The 13,571-nt window shown below is 34.3% G+C and overlaps 1 protein-coding gene across 1 annotated transcript in view; it reads left to right on the top strand.

Moving 5' to 3' along the window:
• PREX2 (phosphatidylinositol-3,4,5-trisphosphate dependent Rac exchange factor 2) overlaps nucleotides 1-13,571 on the top strand; it is a 463,645-nt gene that overhangs the window by 352,568 nt on the left and 97,506 nt on the right. The window contains exons 36-37 of the mRNA XM_051970075.1: nucleotides 10,099-10,165; nucleotides 10,430-10,620. Of these exons, the coding sequence (XP_051826035.1) occupies nucleotides 10,099-10,165; nucleotides 10,430-10,620 (258 nt within the window). The remainder of the gene's footprint in view (nucleotides 1-10,098; nucleotides 10,166-10,429; nucleotides 10,621-13,571) is intronic.

The raw sequence follows: 13,571 nt of genomic DNA, 5'->3' as shown, positions 1-13,571 counted from the left end.
AAAGATATGAACAGGAAATTATCAGATGATGAAATTAAAGCCATCTGTAGTCATATGAAAAAATGTTCTAAATAGCTATTGTTTAGAGAAATGCAAATTAAAACAACTCCGATATATCACCTCACACTTAAGATGACAGGAAAAGATAATGATAAATGTCAGAGAAGATGTAGGAAAACCGGGACATTAATGCATTGTTGGTGAAGTTGTGAAATGGTCAACCATTTTGGAGAGCAATCTGGAACAATGTCCAAAAGATTATAGAACTGCATACCCTTTGAACCAGCAATGCCATTACTGTGTCTGTAGCCAAAGGAAATCATAAAGAAGGGAAAAGTACCCACATGTGCAAAAATATTTATAGCAGCAAAAAATTGGAAAATGACTAGATGCCCATCAGTTGGGGAATGGCTGAATAAGTTGTGGTGTATGAAATTAATGGAATATTATTGTTCTATAAAAATGATGACCAAGCTAATTATAGAAAGGCTTGGAAATATTTACATGATCTGATGGTGAGTGAAGCAAGCAGAACCAGCAACACATTATTCACAGTACAAGAATATGTGATGAAACGCAGATTAAAACAACTCTGAGATATCATCTCACACCTCTCAGATTGACAAAGATGACAGAAAAAGATAATAATAAATGTTGGAAAGGATGTAGGAAAACTGGAATACTGATGTATTGTTGGTGGAGTTGTGAAATGATTCAACCATTATGAGGAACAATCTGGAACAATGACCAATTTATACAATGACAACAAGAATGTGTGATGATCAGTTGTGACAGACTTGGCTCTTCTCAATGGTTCAGTGATTCAAAGAAATCCCAATAGACTTTGTACAGAAAATGCCATCTGCATCCAGCAAAAGAACAAGGAGACTAAATGTAAATCAATACATTCTATGTTCACTTCTTTTTTTTCTGTTTTTTAAAGTCTTCCATCATTTTTTCCCTTTTGGTCTGATTTTTCTCTCCCAACATGACTCATAAAGCAATATGTGTTTGAACAAACAAACAAATAAAGGGGGGAAAAAACTGATGAGATTCTGTGGAGGAAGAATATAGAGAAGAAAAAAGCCTACTACAGAATTATTAAAAAACCATCACAGACTTATAGTCTCATAAAAGAACAAAGAAGGTTATCAGTAGGAGAACCTCAAGAAAGCAATGTCATGAAAAATTGAGAAAGGAGAGGGCATGAAGTGGCTAACAATAGCAAAAGGTGCAGAAAGATTATAGGATTATAGATTTTTACAAATTTATTGGAGTTCTTTTGCTCCAGGTCTGCTTAACATTTTCCACTCTCAATCCCTTTTCATCTGAGAAATTTTTACATGACCTCAGGTATACAAATCAAATATTTATCAATAAGAAATCATAATTTTCTGATCCCCACAATTAAATAAGCAACCCCATATGAGGTCACAAACAATAGTTATAAGTAGTTTTGATCTAGTCCAGTTGCCTCATTTTACAATTAAGAGAGCTTAAATACTCAGGCCACCCAAGTATCAAATGAAAAAAACTAGGATTTGAACTTAACTATCACCTGTGTGGATACTTTATTCTTCTCCAATCCTGATTTTCAGCTCTATTTTATGTGTTGTCTTCCATTAAAATCTAAACTTCTTGATGACATGAATCTGTCTTTTTTGCTTGTATTTGTATCCTCACTGCTTACTAAAGTGCCTGGCTCCATGCTTCTTGACTTGACTTTACTTGACTACATTTCTGACTTCAAATCTAGCATTTATTATGATGTGCTTTGCTGCTTCAGTAAGGATGAAGGCTGAAAAAAAAGGTTTTTAAATTTAATATTTGAGAAGATTACTAATTTTAAAAAGAATAGATTCAGTCAAGTGTTAGGACTAGATGCCTGATTGAAGATGAAAAATGATGGGGATAAAAAGAAAAAGTTAAGGTAGAAAGTATAGGTGGATTTTTCTAGAAATTTGATTGTGAAAGAGAAAAAGAATATGAGCTGATAGCTTGAAGATATTGTGGAGAGAGGGAGGGAGGGAAAAAGAAAGGAAGGAAGAGAGGAAGGGAAGAAGGGAGAGGGAGAGAGAAAGAAAGAGAGACAGAGACAGAGACAGAGAGAGAGATATAGAGACAGAGAGAGAGAGAAAGAGAGAGAGAGAGATAAACAGAGAGAGGGAGTAAGAGAAAGAGAAAGGGAGAAAGAGAGAGAATGAGGGAGAGGAAAGAGAGAGAAGGAAGGGGAGGAAGAAGATGAAGATGATGATATAGGTGAATTGAAGAAAACTTTTTGGAAGAACTGTGGTGCAGAATACAGGAGTACAATATAAAGTCAATCAGAAAAGGATAAAGGGAATAAAAGAAAAAAGTATTTGTTAGCCACTTAAAGCAAGAAATGAGAAGTAGTGGCTAGAGATCTGCCCTCAGAAACAGAAATACCAGGATTCAAATGCTGCAACTGACACATGCTAGCTTGTGACCTTGGATACATCACAACTTTTGTGTTACTTCACACAAATCTCTAGATTATAGTTGAAGAGCAGGGGCAAATCCTTGTACCAATGAAATGTGCTCCATGATTTTGACCATGCAGGGAGAAATGACCTGATCTGATAGATGTGTGAATAATAATCTTCATGTCACATGTATATCTTTCAGTATTATTCTTTCTGTTTAATGTTCAGATTTGTCCTGTGCTTGTTTTCCATGTTCTCCATAAACCTTATTTCTCTCTTTCCATATGAGCATCATCACTTTCTTGTTCACTTGTCATGATCTTGCTGGTTGGTGCTAGATAATTATTCCCATTTATAAAATTTTCTCTTTGCTAAGCCAATGATTCACACATCTCAGTCTCTTAAAGTGCATTTTCTTCTGTGTCCTTTAATGTCCTATGTCCATGGTCAGACTTATCAAAGAATGCCTTTATCTCACTCTGCAATGTTATATATTCAGTGCAATTATCTTGGTCTTAAGTTATTTCATAATATATTCTGTGGAATTTCACGAAAAACCTATCAAATGAAAGATTTTATGCAATTCAATTTTACATCCTATAACTAGTTTAGAAGAAAACCAAGCAGTGGAACACCAAGTTTCTCTTACTGTATATCTGGATTATAAAAGAGCTATCTATTAGAGATTATAAAAAGCAACAGTAGGACACTCAGAAGTCTTAATAACATTTAGTATATTCAGAGTGCTATGACTTCATTCTTGCTCACTTCAAAAGCATAATAAACTGTTGTCCAGCTTTGGATCAAGGCCAATATTACCATTAACTTTTCCCATAAAGTTTGATTAAAGAGCATAACAAGCCTTTTGTAATTAAGTGAAGTGCTTTAGAAATTTATTTGCTGTCCACAGTTTGTCATACTCTGAGAAATAGTGGAGTTTTATAAAAAGCTATAGCCTTAGGAGGCTGGTAGAATTTCTGGCTAAGCTGTCTCTTTCTGATAGGAATTATCTTCTCTAGGAAGCCTTTAACTTTGTTTTCCCTTTAAATGAATAAAACAACTTCAAGTTCCAGTCCTTTAGATTAACAAGTAATTGTAACTGTACTTAAATAACAAATTAATTGTATATGCTCTTTTAGAATACAGGTTGCTTCACTTTCTTATTATTGTGCTTGCAGTCCATTAATATATATTGTTTTTCATTTTCCCATTCTGAGGATTTGTTCTACATAGTTTAAATAAAGAATGTGCAGTTCTAGTTTCAGTTCATTGTGATTCCATGGTAGGAATTATTTTAGACTTTTATTTTTACGAATATGCTGTATATATTATTACATATTTAAGAGAATCTTTATTTCTGTCATGTCATATAATCATATAGAAAAGATGGGATTCTTTTTCCTTAAAAAGCATCTTTTAACTGTTGATGAAGAAGAATGCTACCTACTTCATATCAAAGAGATAGTGCATTAAATATATAAAATGAGACATGTTTTTGGATATGGTCAATATGTGAATATATTTTCATTGACTATGCACAAGCATTCAAAAGGTTCTTATTTTATTGTTTTTTCCCCCAGTGGAGTTGGGAATAGAAAGAAGAAAAAGCCTGATAATCACAAAAATATAATTACAAATATAGATTAATAACATGTTCTACCTATGTCCCCCAAAAGAAGCTTACTTTTATTTTTTATTCATAGTTTTAAATCATTTCTAGTATTATCCCCTAATTCACAGGGAGAGGAGGAGTAGTTTTAATCCTTACAACTACTTTCTGACCCTTCCATTGCTTAGCAACTTCTCCTTTTTTTGCAGTTATTATCTAATTACATTTTTCTGTTGAGACCCTTTTTATAGTTATATATGAACCTGAATAATATTTTTTAACTTTCCTCAGTAATTGAGTACCACTCTTTGCTTATAGACTTCCTCTCTAATTTAATGGTTTTTTACCAGTGTTGATGACTTTACTATGTATATTGATGACTCTTTTAAACATTCTGGCCTCCTAATTTATCAACCTCCTCATCTCCCATTTACCTCTTCACTCATACTTCCTCAGCCACCTATTAAAGATCAACATTTCTTTCCATGATCCTGAAGCCTGAAATTTTCTCTGATAGCCTTCTCCCATCTTTTCACCTCTTTTTTAACCTCATCCTTTTTGAATCTGCTGTTTGTTGTCATCCTGACCCTTGCTTCCATTGTTCTCAACCCCCTCTGCTAGTTTTACCTCCTGCTTGTTGTTCTGATTTTATAATTAATCGTTTCAAGAGGTCACCATCTTTATTTTGTATCTTGTCTTTCCTTTGCTGTGCCCCACAAAACCCTAAAAATGTGTTATCCCCAATCCCCACTATCTTTTTTTTTTGTCTTGCTCCAGAGAACAGCATATCAGAATAGCTTTGCACAGTGTTCCAGAGGCAAGAAGTAGAATTTCAATATGGAAAACAGCAAATGGGCAGGTTTCTCTTTATATATACTTTACATGAATTCATATGTATTAACACTGTTAAATTGCTTCTCTTCTCAAGGAGATGATTTGGGTTTTTAAAGGCTTAAAGTCATTTTTTTCATTATACTTTGATTTATTTCATCAAGTATATCTATCTCAATTATATGTAAACAACTTTAAAAATTCATTTTTAAGTTCCAATGTTTTTCTCCCTCTCCACACATCTCCTTTCCTAAATTATATATCTATATTAAAACACTTAAGACCCTTCATTGACTCCCTATCGCCCATAAATGAAATTAAAACTTTTTACCCTAGTATTAAAGACTTTTTACTTCATTCACTCAAAATCCTAATGAAGCAGTTTTCTAATTTTATACTATCTCTTCTGATTTCTCTGCATTTTTGCAAACTGCCTGAAATATATTTCCTCTATACCTCCACATATGGAGTATTCCTTTTCTCTTAAGGCCTAGTTGAGACGCCTCTTTCATGAAGTCTGTTTTGATCCTCTCCACCCAAAATGATTTTCCTCTTATCAACTTTTCTTGTAGAGTATTATCGGGACCTCCCATTGGCGTTTCTTCTATTCTACTTTGATTCATGTATATTTTTGTATGCATGGCATTATTCCCACCCTACTGGGCCCCTCTCTCTTTAATTTAATATTTTTCATGTTTGTACCCCCAACATCTTGTATATTAATTGAAAACTTCTATAAAACTTTTCCCCCATAAACTCTGTACTTCTTGAATTCATCTTTTTTTTTTTTAACTGCAAATTTGAAAGTTCTTCCAACTGAACTTAATAGAAAATAACAGAATGAGATCAACATGTTTTGTTTTAACTGAATCAGCAACACTTCCTTTCAGAAGGGAATGGGACTTTCTGAAAAAGTATGCTCAATATAGTAGTCACAAAAAGTCTCATGTACACAGCACATAAAGGTTCACAAAGCTCTCTTTTTTTTTTTTTTTTTTTGGCTCTAGTAGAACTTAGTCAGCAGTAATTTCAAATTTGTGTAGTGCAGTATTCTGAGGAGGTGATAATGATCTTTGGATGTTGGAATCCTTACTAACTGCTAAGTAATTAGAGTTGATCTAATCTTACAAGAAGTTGTTTTGGCCAGAACCTGAAACAAGGTACTAAGTAGAACTAATCAAGACAAGGCTTGTGTTCCCACCTTTACTCATTGGACTCCACAAGTATGCTAGCTTCACAAAGTACACTTTCTAACTTCAAGAGAGTTCACACCTCCCTTAAAGTCATTAGGCCAGAGAGCACTATGGGAGCTCTCACTTATTACCCAGGCGACATAAATATAATATCTGATTCAGCCTATTCAGTAGGTGTGGTACAAAGAATTGCCACAGCCCAAATAAAATTTGCAGCTTCTAATATATATCAGCTCTTTAAGGAACTTCAAGAGCAAGTGAGAAAGCATCCAGGAAAGATTTATATCCTGCATGTCCATTCACATAGTGGACTTCCAGGTCCTATTTTTGATGGAAATTCAAAGGCAGATAGCCTTTTAACTATGTTGGCCAGTACGCCTTTATTTCAGGAGGCCCAGGAATCCCATTCTAAATACCATCAGGCTGCTCGAGCTTTGCGTTTACAGTTTGGGATTACAAAAGAAGAAGCTAGGAGCATAGTGAAAAGCTGTACAGCTTGCCTTCCCTTCCACGCTCCTACACTGCCTCCAGGAAGAACCCTCGTGGTTTGAGACCCAATGAAATCTGGCAAATGGATGTGACTCATTATAAATCTTTTGGTCGTCTGTCTTTTATCCACGTTGTGGTAGACACCTTTTCAGGATTCACTTTTGCCATACCAGCAGCAAAAGAGACAGCCCGAGTGGTCACTGAATTCCTCATTCAAGCATTCGCAATTATGGGTGTGCCACAAGAAATAAAAACAGATAATGGACCGGCATATACCTCCAAACATTTTGAACACTTTTGTGCACAGTATAAGATTCTACACACTACTGGCATACCCTTCAATCCTCAAGGTCAAGCAATAGTAGAAAGAAGAAACAGAGACATTAAGACACTCCTCCAAAAACAAAAGAAAGGAGGAGCCACGGGTAACCCTAGAGAACTTCTAAATTTAGTTCTCTATACCATTAATTTTTTAATCTTTGATAAAGATGCACTGGCTCCAGCAGACAGGTTTTATAACCCACCAGAAGAGCAGTGTCCAGTGCGAGCAGCTCCACTATCTTTAGATAATCGCCAGGTGATGTGGAGAGACCCAGAAAGTGGTGAATGGAAGGGACCAGATAGACTAACTGCTTGGGGGAGAGGATTTGCTTGCATCTCTACAGGTGGAGAAGGAATCAGATGGGTGCCTACGAGCCGCATTCGCCTTGTCCATCGCAGAAAGATGGAGCAGACCCTTGAAACAAAGGAGAAGACCCAAGAAATATCGGGTGGTTCTGTTGCTGATTGTGCTCATAAGAATTATTAGATTCCTGGCACATGAACTAATGGACAATGGAATCCTATTGGACTGTTCCTAGGACTTATGGACATGTGTAAATTTTCAGATTGATTCTTGTTATTTGTTACATTACTACTAGCCTGTGTTATATTGCTATGTGCTCATGTAAATTATGTATAATGCCTCCCATATTGATGGATTTATGTATACCATGTATATCTGTTACAAAGTTCTGGCCCATATTGATGGATTTATGTGTACCCCCTCAGAAACCCCCTATATTTTAAAACAAAAGAAAGGGGGAGATGTTGGAATCCTTACTAACTGCTAAGTAATTAGAGTTGATCTAATCTTACAAGAAGTTGTTTTGGCCAGAACCTGAAACAAGGTACTAAGTAGAACTAATCAAGACAAGGCTTGTGTTCCCACCTTTACTCATTGGACTCCACAAGTATGCTAGCTTCACAAAGTACACTTTCTAACTTCAAGAGAGTTCACACCTCCCTTAAAGTCATTGGGCCAGAGAGCACTATGGGAGAAAACCCATATTTGGTAAGTATTTGTATAGCATATTTTTCTCCAAGTGCCTCAATATTTAGAGAAGCCGCAATTGTAGCAAGAGATTTAACTAGCTGTGTTGAGCTCTGAAACATTTTCCCCCGATATAGCCTTATTAACTGTTTCTTGCATTTTCTGCACTTTGAAAAAAAAGAAATCATGAAATAAAGCATTAAAAATTCCAACTCTCCAATTTAACTTCTACTTATATGACTTAAAAGAATTGCTAAATTAACCTCATTATCTTTCCCTAAACCTGTTTCTTGTTCTCATTCATTATTTGTCAGTAGCAACATAATTAGTCCAGTCTCCCATGTTTAAAGCATGACTTAAGAGGAGCCTATTACTGAATCCCGTTGATTTTACCTTTGTAACATTTTTTCACATCTGTCTACTCTTCTTTATTCTCATTGCTGCTCCTCTTTTTGGGTGTCCTCATTATCATTCAGCAGGACTATTGCAGTAAGCATCCCAATAGATTTTTCCATTTTGATTCTCCCTCCTATTTGTCCTCTTTCATTTTTTAATCACATGCCACTTTTCCCATTATATTTTTCAGTATTCCCCTTTTGCACTCATATGTCAAAGGCATGTATTCATAGTTTGTACAGGTTGGATGTGTTAGAATATGAGACATCCTGTGCCTTGAGGAGAAAGGAGGGACCAATGGTTGTGATTCCTCTGGAAGAGTTGACAATATTTTATCTATATATTAATTTCCTAATTTCCTAGTTTGTATATATTGAATTTTCTTGGTGAATCCTGTGAAACTCTTCAGAAGATATCTCTATGTTTTCATGTATTGCAAGATATGTAGGATCATAAACTAATTATTTTCATGGTTGCCTTTTTCTTTAGCTCATCATTAGCAATACAAGATGAAATGACTAATTGTCACATGAAGCCATGCTTTCTGTTGCCTTTGGGTATACAATGAAATCAGCACTGGCACCTTCTTTATTAGTCTCTCCTAAGGGCATACAAGAACCAGTGTTGAATTTAATTGTCATTTGTTGATGTCTTCTGGTTTCATTTCTAGTAAGCATATTTCATTTCCTACAACAGTATCTCACCTTGTTGGGCATCTGACCAGGAGTACCAAAAGTTTTATTAGTGTTTCTAGATGAATTAAAGTCTAAATGATTCTTAGCATTCTCTGATTGTTGTTGCTATCATTGCTGAAGTGAAAGGGGGAGCCACAAAATTAAGGCATATCTATTTTACTTTATAAACCAACCGATTCATAAATTAAGAGGTATTCAACTGGTGAAGAGCTCCTTCATATTTAACTAGGCTTGACTTCAATAGATAAGGGGGTGTTTGGAATTATGCTTGAATCCTTTTCAGCTTTTAACAAGATTTGTGACTAGTATAATCTTTGAGAATCCTGCATCATCTTCTTGCTACAACAAGACACACTTGGAAGCAAATGAAATACTAAAGTTTTACTCAATAATCAGATATTTTATGTGTGCCATTATCTAAGAGATGAAAATGAAAACTTCATTGAGTTTTGAGTCGGTCTAAACAAAGGGAATCTACTACTTATTAGTGTGTTAAAATGCAGGGACCAGTTAAAGGTTCATTTGTACTCAAGATGCTTTCTGGAAGTTTAGGTAATTTTATTCCAGAGAGGTTCCTGTGCCTTGCTCTGGATGACTTTGCTGCCCTTCATGGTCTCAGGAGGGCAGCACTGTGACATATACTAATTTTGTCATCAGCCAACATTGAAGACTATAACTTGCTTGCTAAACTTGTTTTAACCATAGCTTGAATTAGTAGAAAACTTACTGAATATTTTTTTAAAACTAAAAAGGACAAATGTATCTTCCATTATTATTTCTTACTGATAGGTAAGTTAAATCCTGAGAAAACCTGACTTGAAAATACTGAGCCCCTGGATAGAAGGTTATTTCCAAGCATACACATTGTATAATAATGTAAAATATTAAAAAACAGCCCCTCCCATGGCTACATGGATATATGTTACCTTAGAAATTTGAAGATTTAGTAGTTACTTTGAAAGGATCAATATTGATTACAACTTCTTCTGTTTCTCATTGCTCTTGTTTATTTCCAGTTTCCTTAAAAACAGTAAACAAGAAAAGTAAAAATCATGTGTGATCAATTAAAAAGATTTCTTAATGATTTCTAAATAATAAGTAACTTTTTTCCTCTTTTGGATTCTTTTAGGGCTTTCTACCTGGACAAGTCAAATTTACCTCCTAACTCCACATCAAAAGCTGCTTATATAGATAAGGTAAAAGGATATAAAACTTAATTTAAACATTTTTTGCTAGGTAAATGCATTATTTTGCTAACCTGTTTAGTCTCATCTTGGGCATTAGGATAATTGTGACCTCTTCAATGATGTATTTGAATTACTCACTTCTGTCATCTCAGAAGAGTGATAACAGCACTTTTTTCCCTAGTCCATTCAATAAACACAAAAAGACACTGTAGTTGCAAAATATTTCTTAATGGAATGAATTTTGTCTTTCTTTTTGTGTACTTTCTCCTGCAGCTCATGAGACCTCTGAATCACTTGGATGAACTCTATCGCCTAATAATTTCATTCATTAGATCTAAACGAACAGCAGCCTGTGCTTACACAGCATGCAGTGCCTCAGGAGTTGGACTGCTGTCAGTTTCTTCAGAACTCTGCAACAGACTAGGAGCATGTCACATTATCATGTGCAATAGTGGAGTGCATAGGTATGTGTCCATCTTTCTTTTTCAGGGGGAAGTGTGAGGTTTTACTTAAGTGTGTTCTACTTGCATTTGGTTACATGAGAAGGGGCATTATCAGTTTTGAACCAGAAGTAGAAAAATATTCTGGGCATTTAAAAAAAAAGTTTTGAGATTTGATAATTGAAACAAAATAATTTAGAGCAACAATTCCTGAACTTAATATAGTGTTTGTACAAATAAAAATTGATGCTTGTAAATAACAATCTAGGTTTATGTAAATGCTGTATTTTGCTTAATAAAGTCTCAAATTTGTCAAGAAGGTCTCAGTTATCTGTAGAAATGATTAGAAATAGATGTTGAGAACAAAGTACTTTTGAACCTCTTGCAACCCAGCATGTTTTTCCCAACCCTTCTCTTTATATCACAAGTAGAACTGTGTTCTCTAGCAAAGGCAGAATTCTTATTAAGGAATGAAAGAGAAAATTTTTTAGGGAAATCTTTGCTCAGGGATTTTGTTTTGCTTTAGAGAGGGAATATAGGGGATGAAAAAGCAATTGACCATAAATATAGAAATAAAGTGAAGTATGTTATAGAAATGATTATCTTTTGGTCTTTTGTCATCTTTATTAAATGTTGCAGGAACCATGAAAAAATACACATGTTAATGTATGCTGGATTAACTCTGAATTGGTACAGCTATTTTATAAAATCAGTTGGAATTGTATTAAAAGTTACTAAATTGCATATGCCTGTGACTTCAGTGATTTCATTAATAGTCATATATAATAAGGATGTCAAAGAGAGTAGGAACTGTTCCACATAAACAAAAATATTTGTAGCATTACTTTTTAAATAACAAGAAAACTAAAACAAAAGTAGTATTAATCAAATAAAGAACACTGTGGAATCAGAAGACATTGGTTCAAAATTTAATTCTTTCACTTATAACCAGTTTGACTTGGGCAAATGAGTTAATTTCCATAGATCTCAATTTTTTCATTTTTAAAATGAGTGAACTGAACTACATGTCCTCAGGACAAGATAGAGGTAGTCTTGGATCTGTGAAAATAAAGGGAAAAAAGAACTTTGACCATAGAAAGCTACTATGGTGACAGGGCAGATCAAAACACAAAACCAGACCAGGGGAGAATGTCCACAGAAGAAATCTAAAAGAGTGAAATAAATTGGCCTCAAGCCCAAAAAGGCTTCGTGGAAATGTTCATAAAAGACTTCAAAAGGCAAATAAGAGAGGAAGAAGAAAAAAAAATAAGAAAAGAAATTATATGCATGAGAGAGTCAACATTTTGGAAAAAGAAGGAAAAAATTGCCTGAAAACAACAAACATACTTAAAACAGTAGAATAAATCAAATGGAAAAAGAGATACAAAAGCTAACTGAAGAAAACCACACATTAAAAATGAGCACAGGGTAAATGGAAGCTAATGACTCTGTGAGATAGCAAGAACCAGTCAAACAAAGTAAAAAGAATGAAAATATGGAAGAAAATGTGAAATACCTCATTGGCAAAGCAGCCGACATGGAAAATAGATCTAGAAGAGACAATTTTAAAATTATTAGCCTACTTGAAGGCCAGGACCAAAAAAAAAGCCTGGATAGAATTCTTCATGAAGTCATTAAAGAAGACTACCCCAATATTCTAGAAACAGAGGGGGAAATATTCATTGAAAGAATCCATCCATCACCGCTAGAAGGAGATCCCACAAGGAAAACTCCAAGGAACATTCTTGTGAAATTCCAAAACTACAATTTTAAGTTAAAATACTGTAAGCTGCCAGACAAAAACAATTGAAATATCAAGGAACAACAGTCAGGATCACCCAGGATCTGGCAGCTTCTACAATAAAGGCTCAAAGGGCCTGGAATATCATATTCTGGAAGGCAAAGGATGTGGGGTTGCAATCAAGAATTAACTACCCAGTGAGATTCAGCATCATCTTTCAGGGAAGGTAATAGATCTTCCATGAAGTAAGAGACTTTTAATCATTTCTGTTGAAAAAAACAAAATTAAACAGAAAATTAAATCTACAAACACAGGACTCAGGAGAACCTTAGAAAGGTAAACAGGCGGAAAATATAGTTAAAGTCAGACAAAGGGGGGCATCACATGGACTGAGGGTGTGGTTGCAAATGGACTTTGATGTGATGAAAGTCAACAAAAAGGATATTAAGGAATAGAAAAAAAGGTATGTACTGGAAAAAGATGAAAAGGGTAGGAGCAATGGAGGGAAAAAAAGAGGGAGATGGGCATTGTTTGAAGTTAGATCTTATCAGTTTGGGATTATCAGAGGGAATAACTTAATCTTTTAGTTGGGTATAGAAATTTATTTAAAAATATAAAGGGTCGGGAAGGATAGACTAAAAACCAAATGGAAATTAAATAATCTAATTCTAAAGAATGCGTAGGTCAAACAACAAAGCATATAAATGATCCAGAATTTCAACCAAGAAAGTGACAATAATGAGACAATATAGAAAAACCTATGGGATGCAGCCAAAGCAGTTCTTAGGGGAAATTTTATATCTCTAAATAGCTACATAAATAAAAAAAGAAAAAAAGATTAGTGAATTAGGTATGCAATTTAAAAAAATCTAGAAAAAGAAAAATTAAATTAAATAAAAATTTAATTCATTAGCAAATTAGAAATTTTGAAACTCAAAGGAGAGATTAATAAAAATAGAGACTGAGAAAACTATTGAATTAATAGACAAAGCTAAGAGTTGGTTTTAAGAAAAAACTAACAAAATAGATAAACCTTTGGTTAATTTGACCAGAGAAAGGAAAGAAAATAACCAAATCACCAGTATCAAAAATGAAAGGGATGAACTCACCACCAATGAAAAAGAAATTAAAACAGTAATTAGCACAATTCTTTGGCAAAAAATCTGACAATCTAACTAAAATGAATGGATATTTACAAAAATATAATTTGCCCAGATTAGCAGAAGTTCCCCTT

Source organism: Antechinus flavipes, chromosome 1 (genome assembly GCF_016432865.1).
Source record: "Antechinus flavipes isolate AdamAnt ecotype Samford, QLD, Australia chromosome 1, AdamAnt_v2, whole genome shotgun sequence".
NCBI lineage: Eukaryota > Metazoa > Chordata > Mammalia > Dasyuromorphia > Dasyuridae > Antechinus > Antechinus flavipes.
This window is presented reverse-complemented; position numbering and strand designations above follow the sequence as displayed.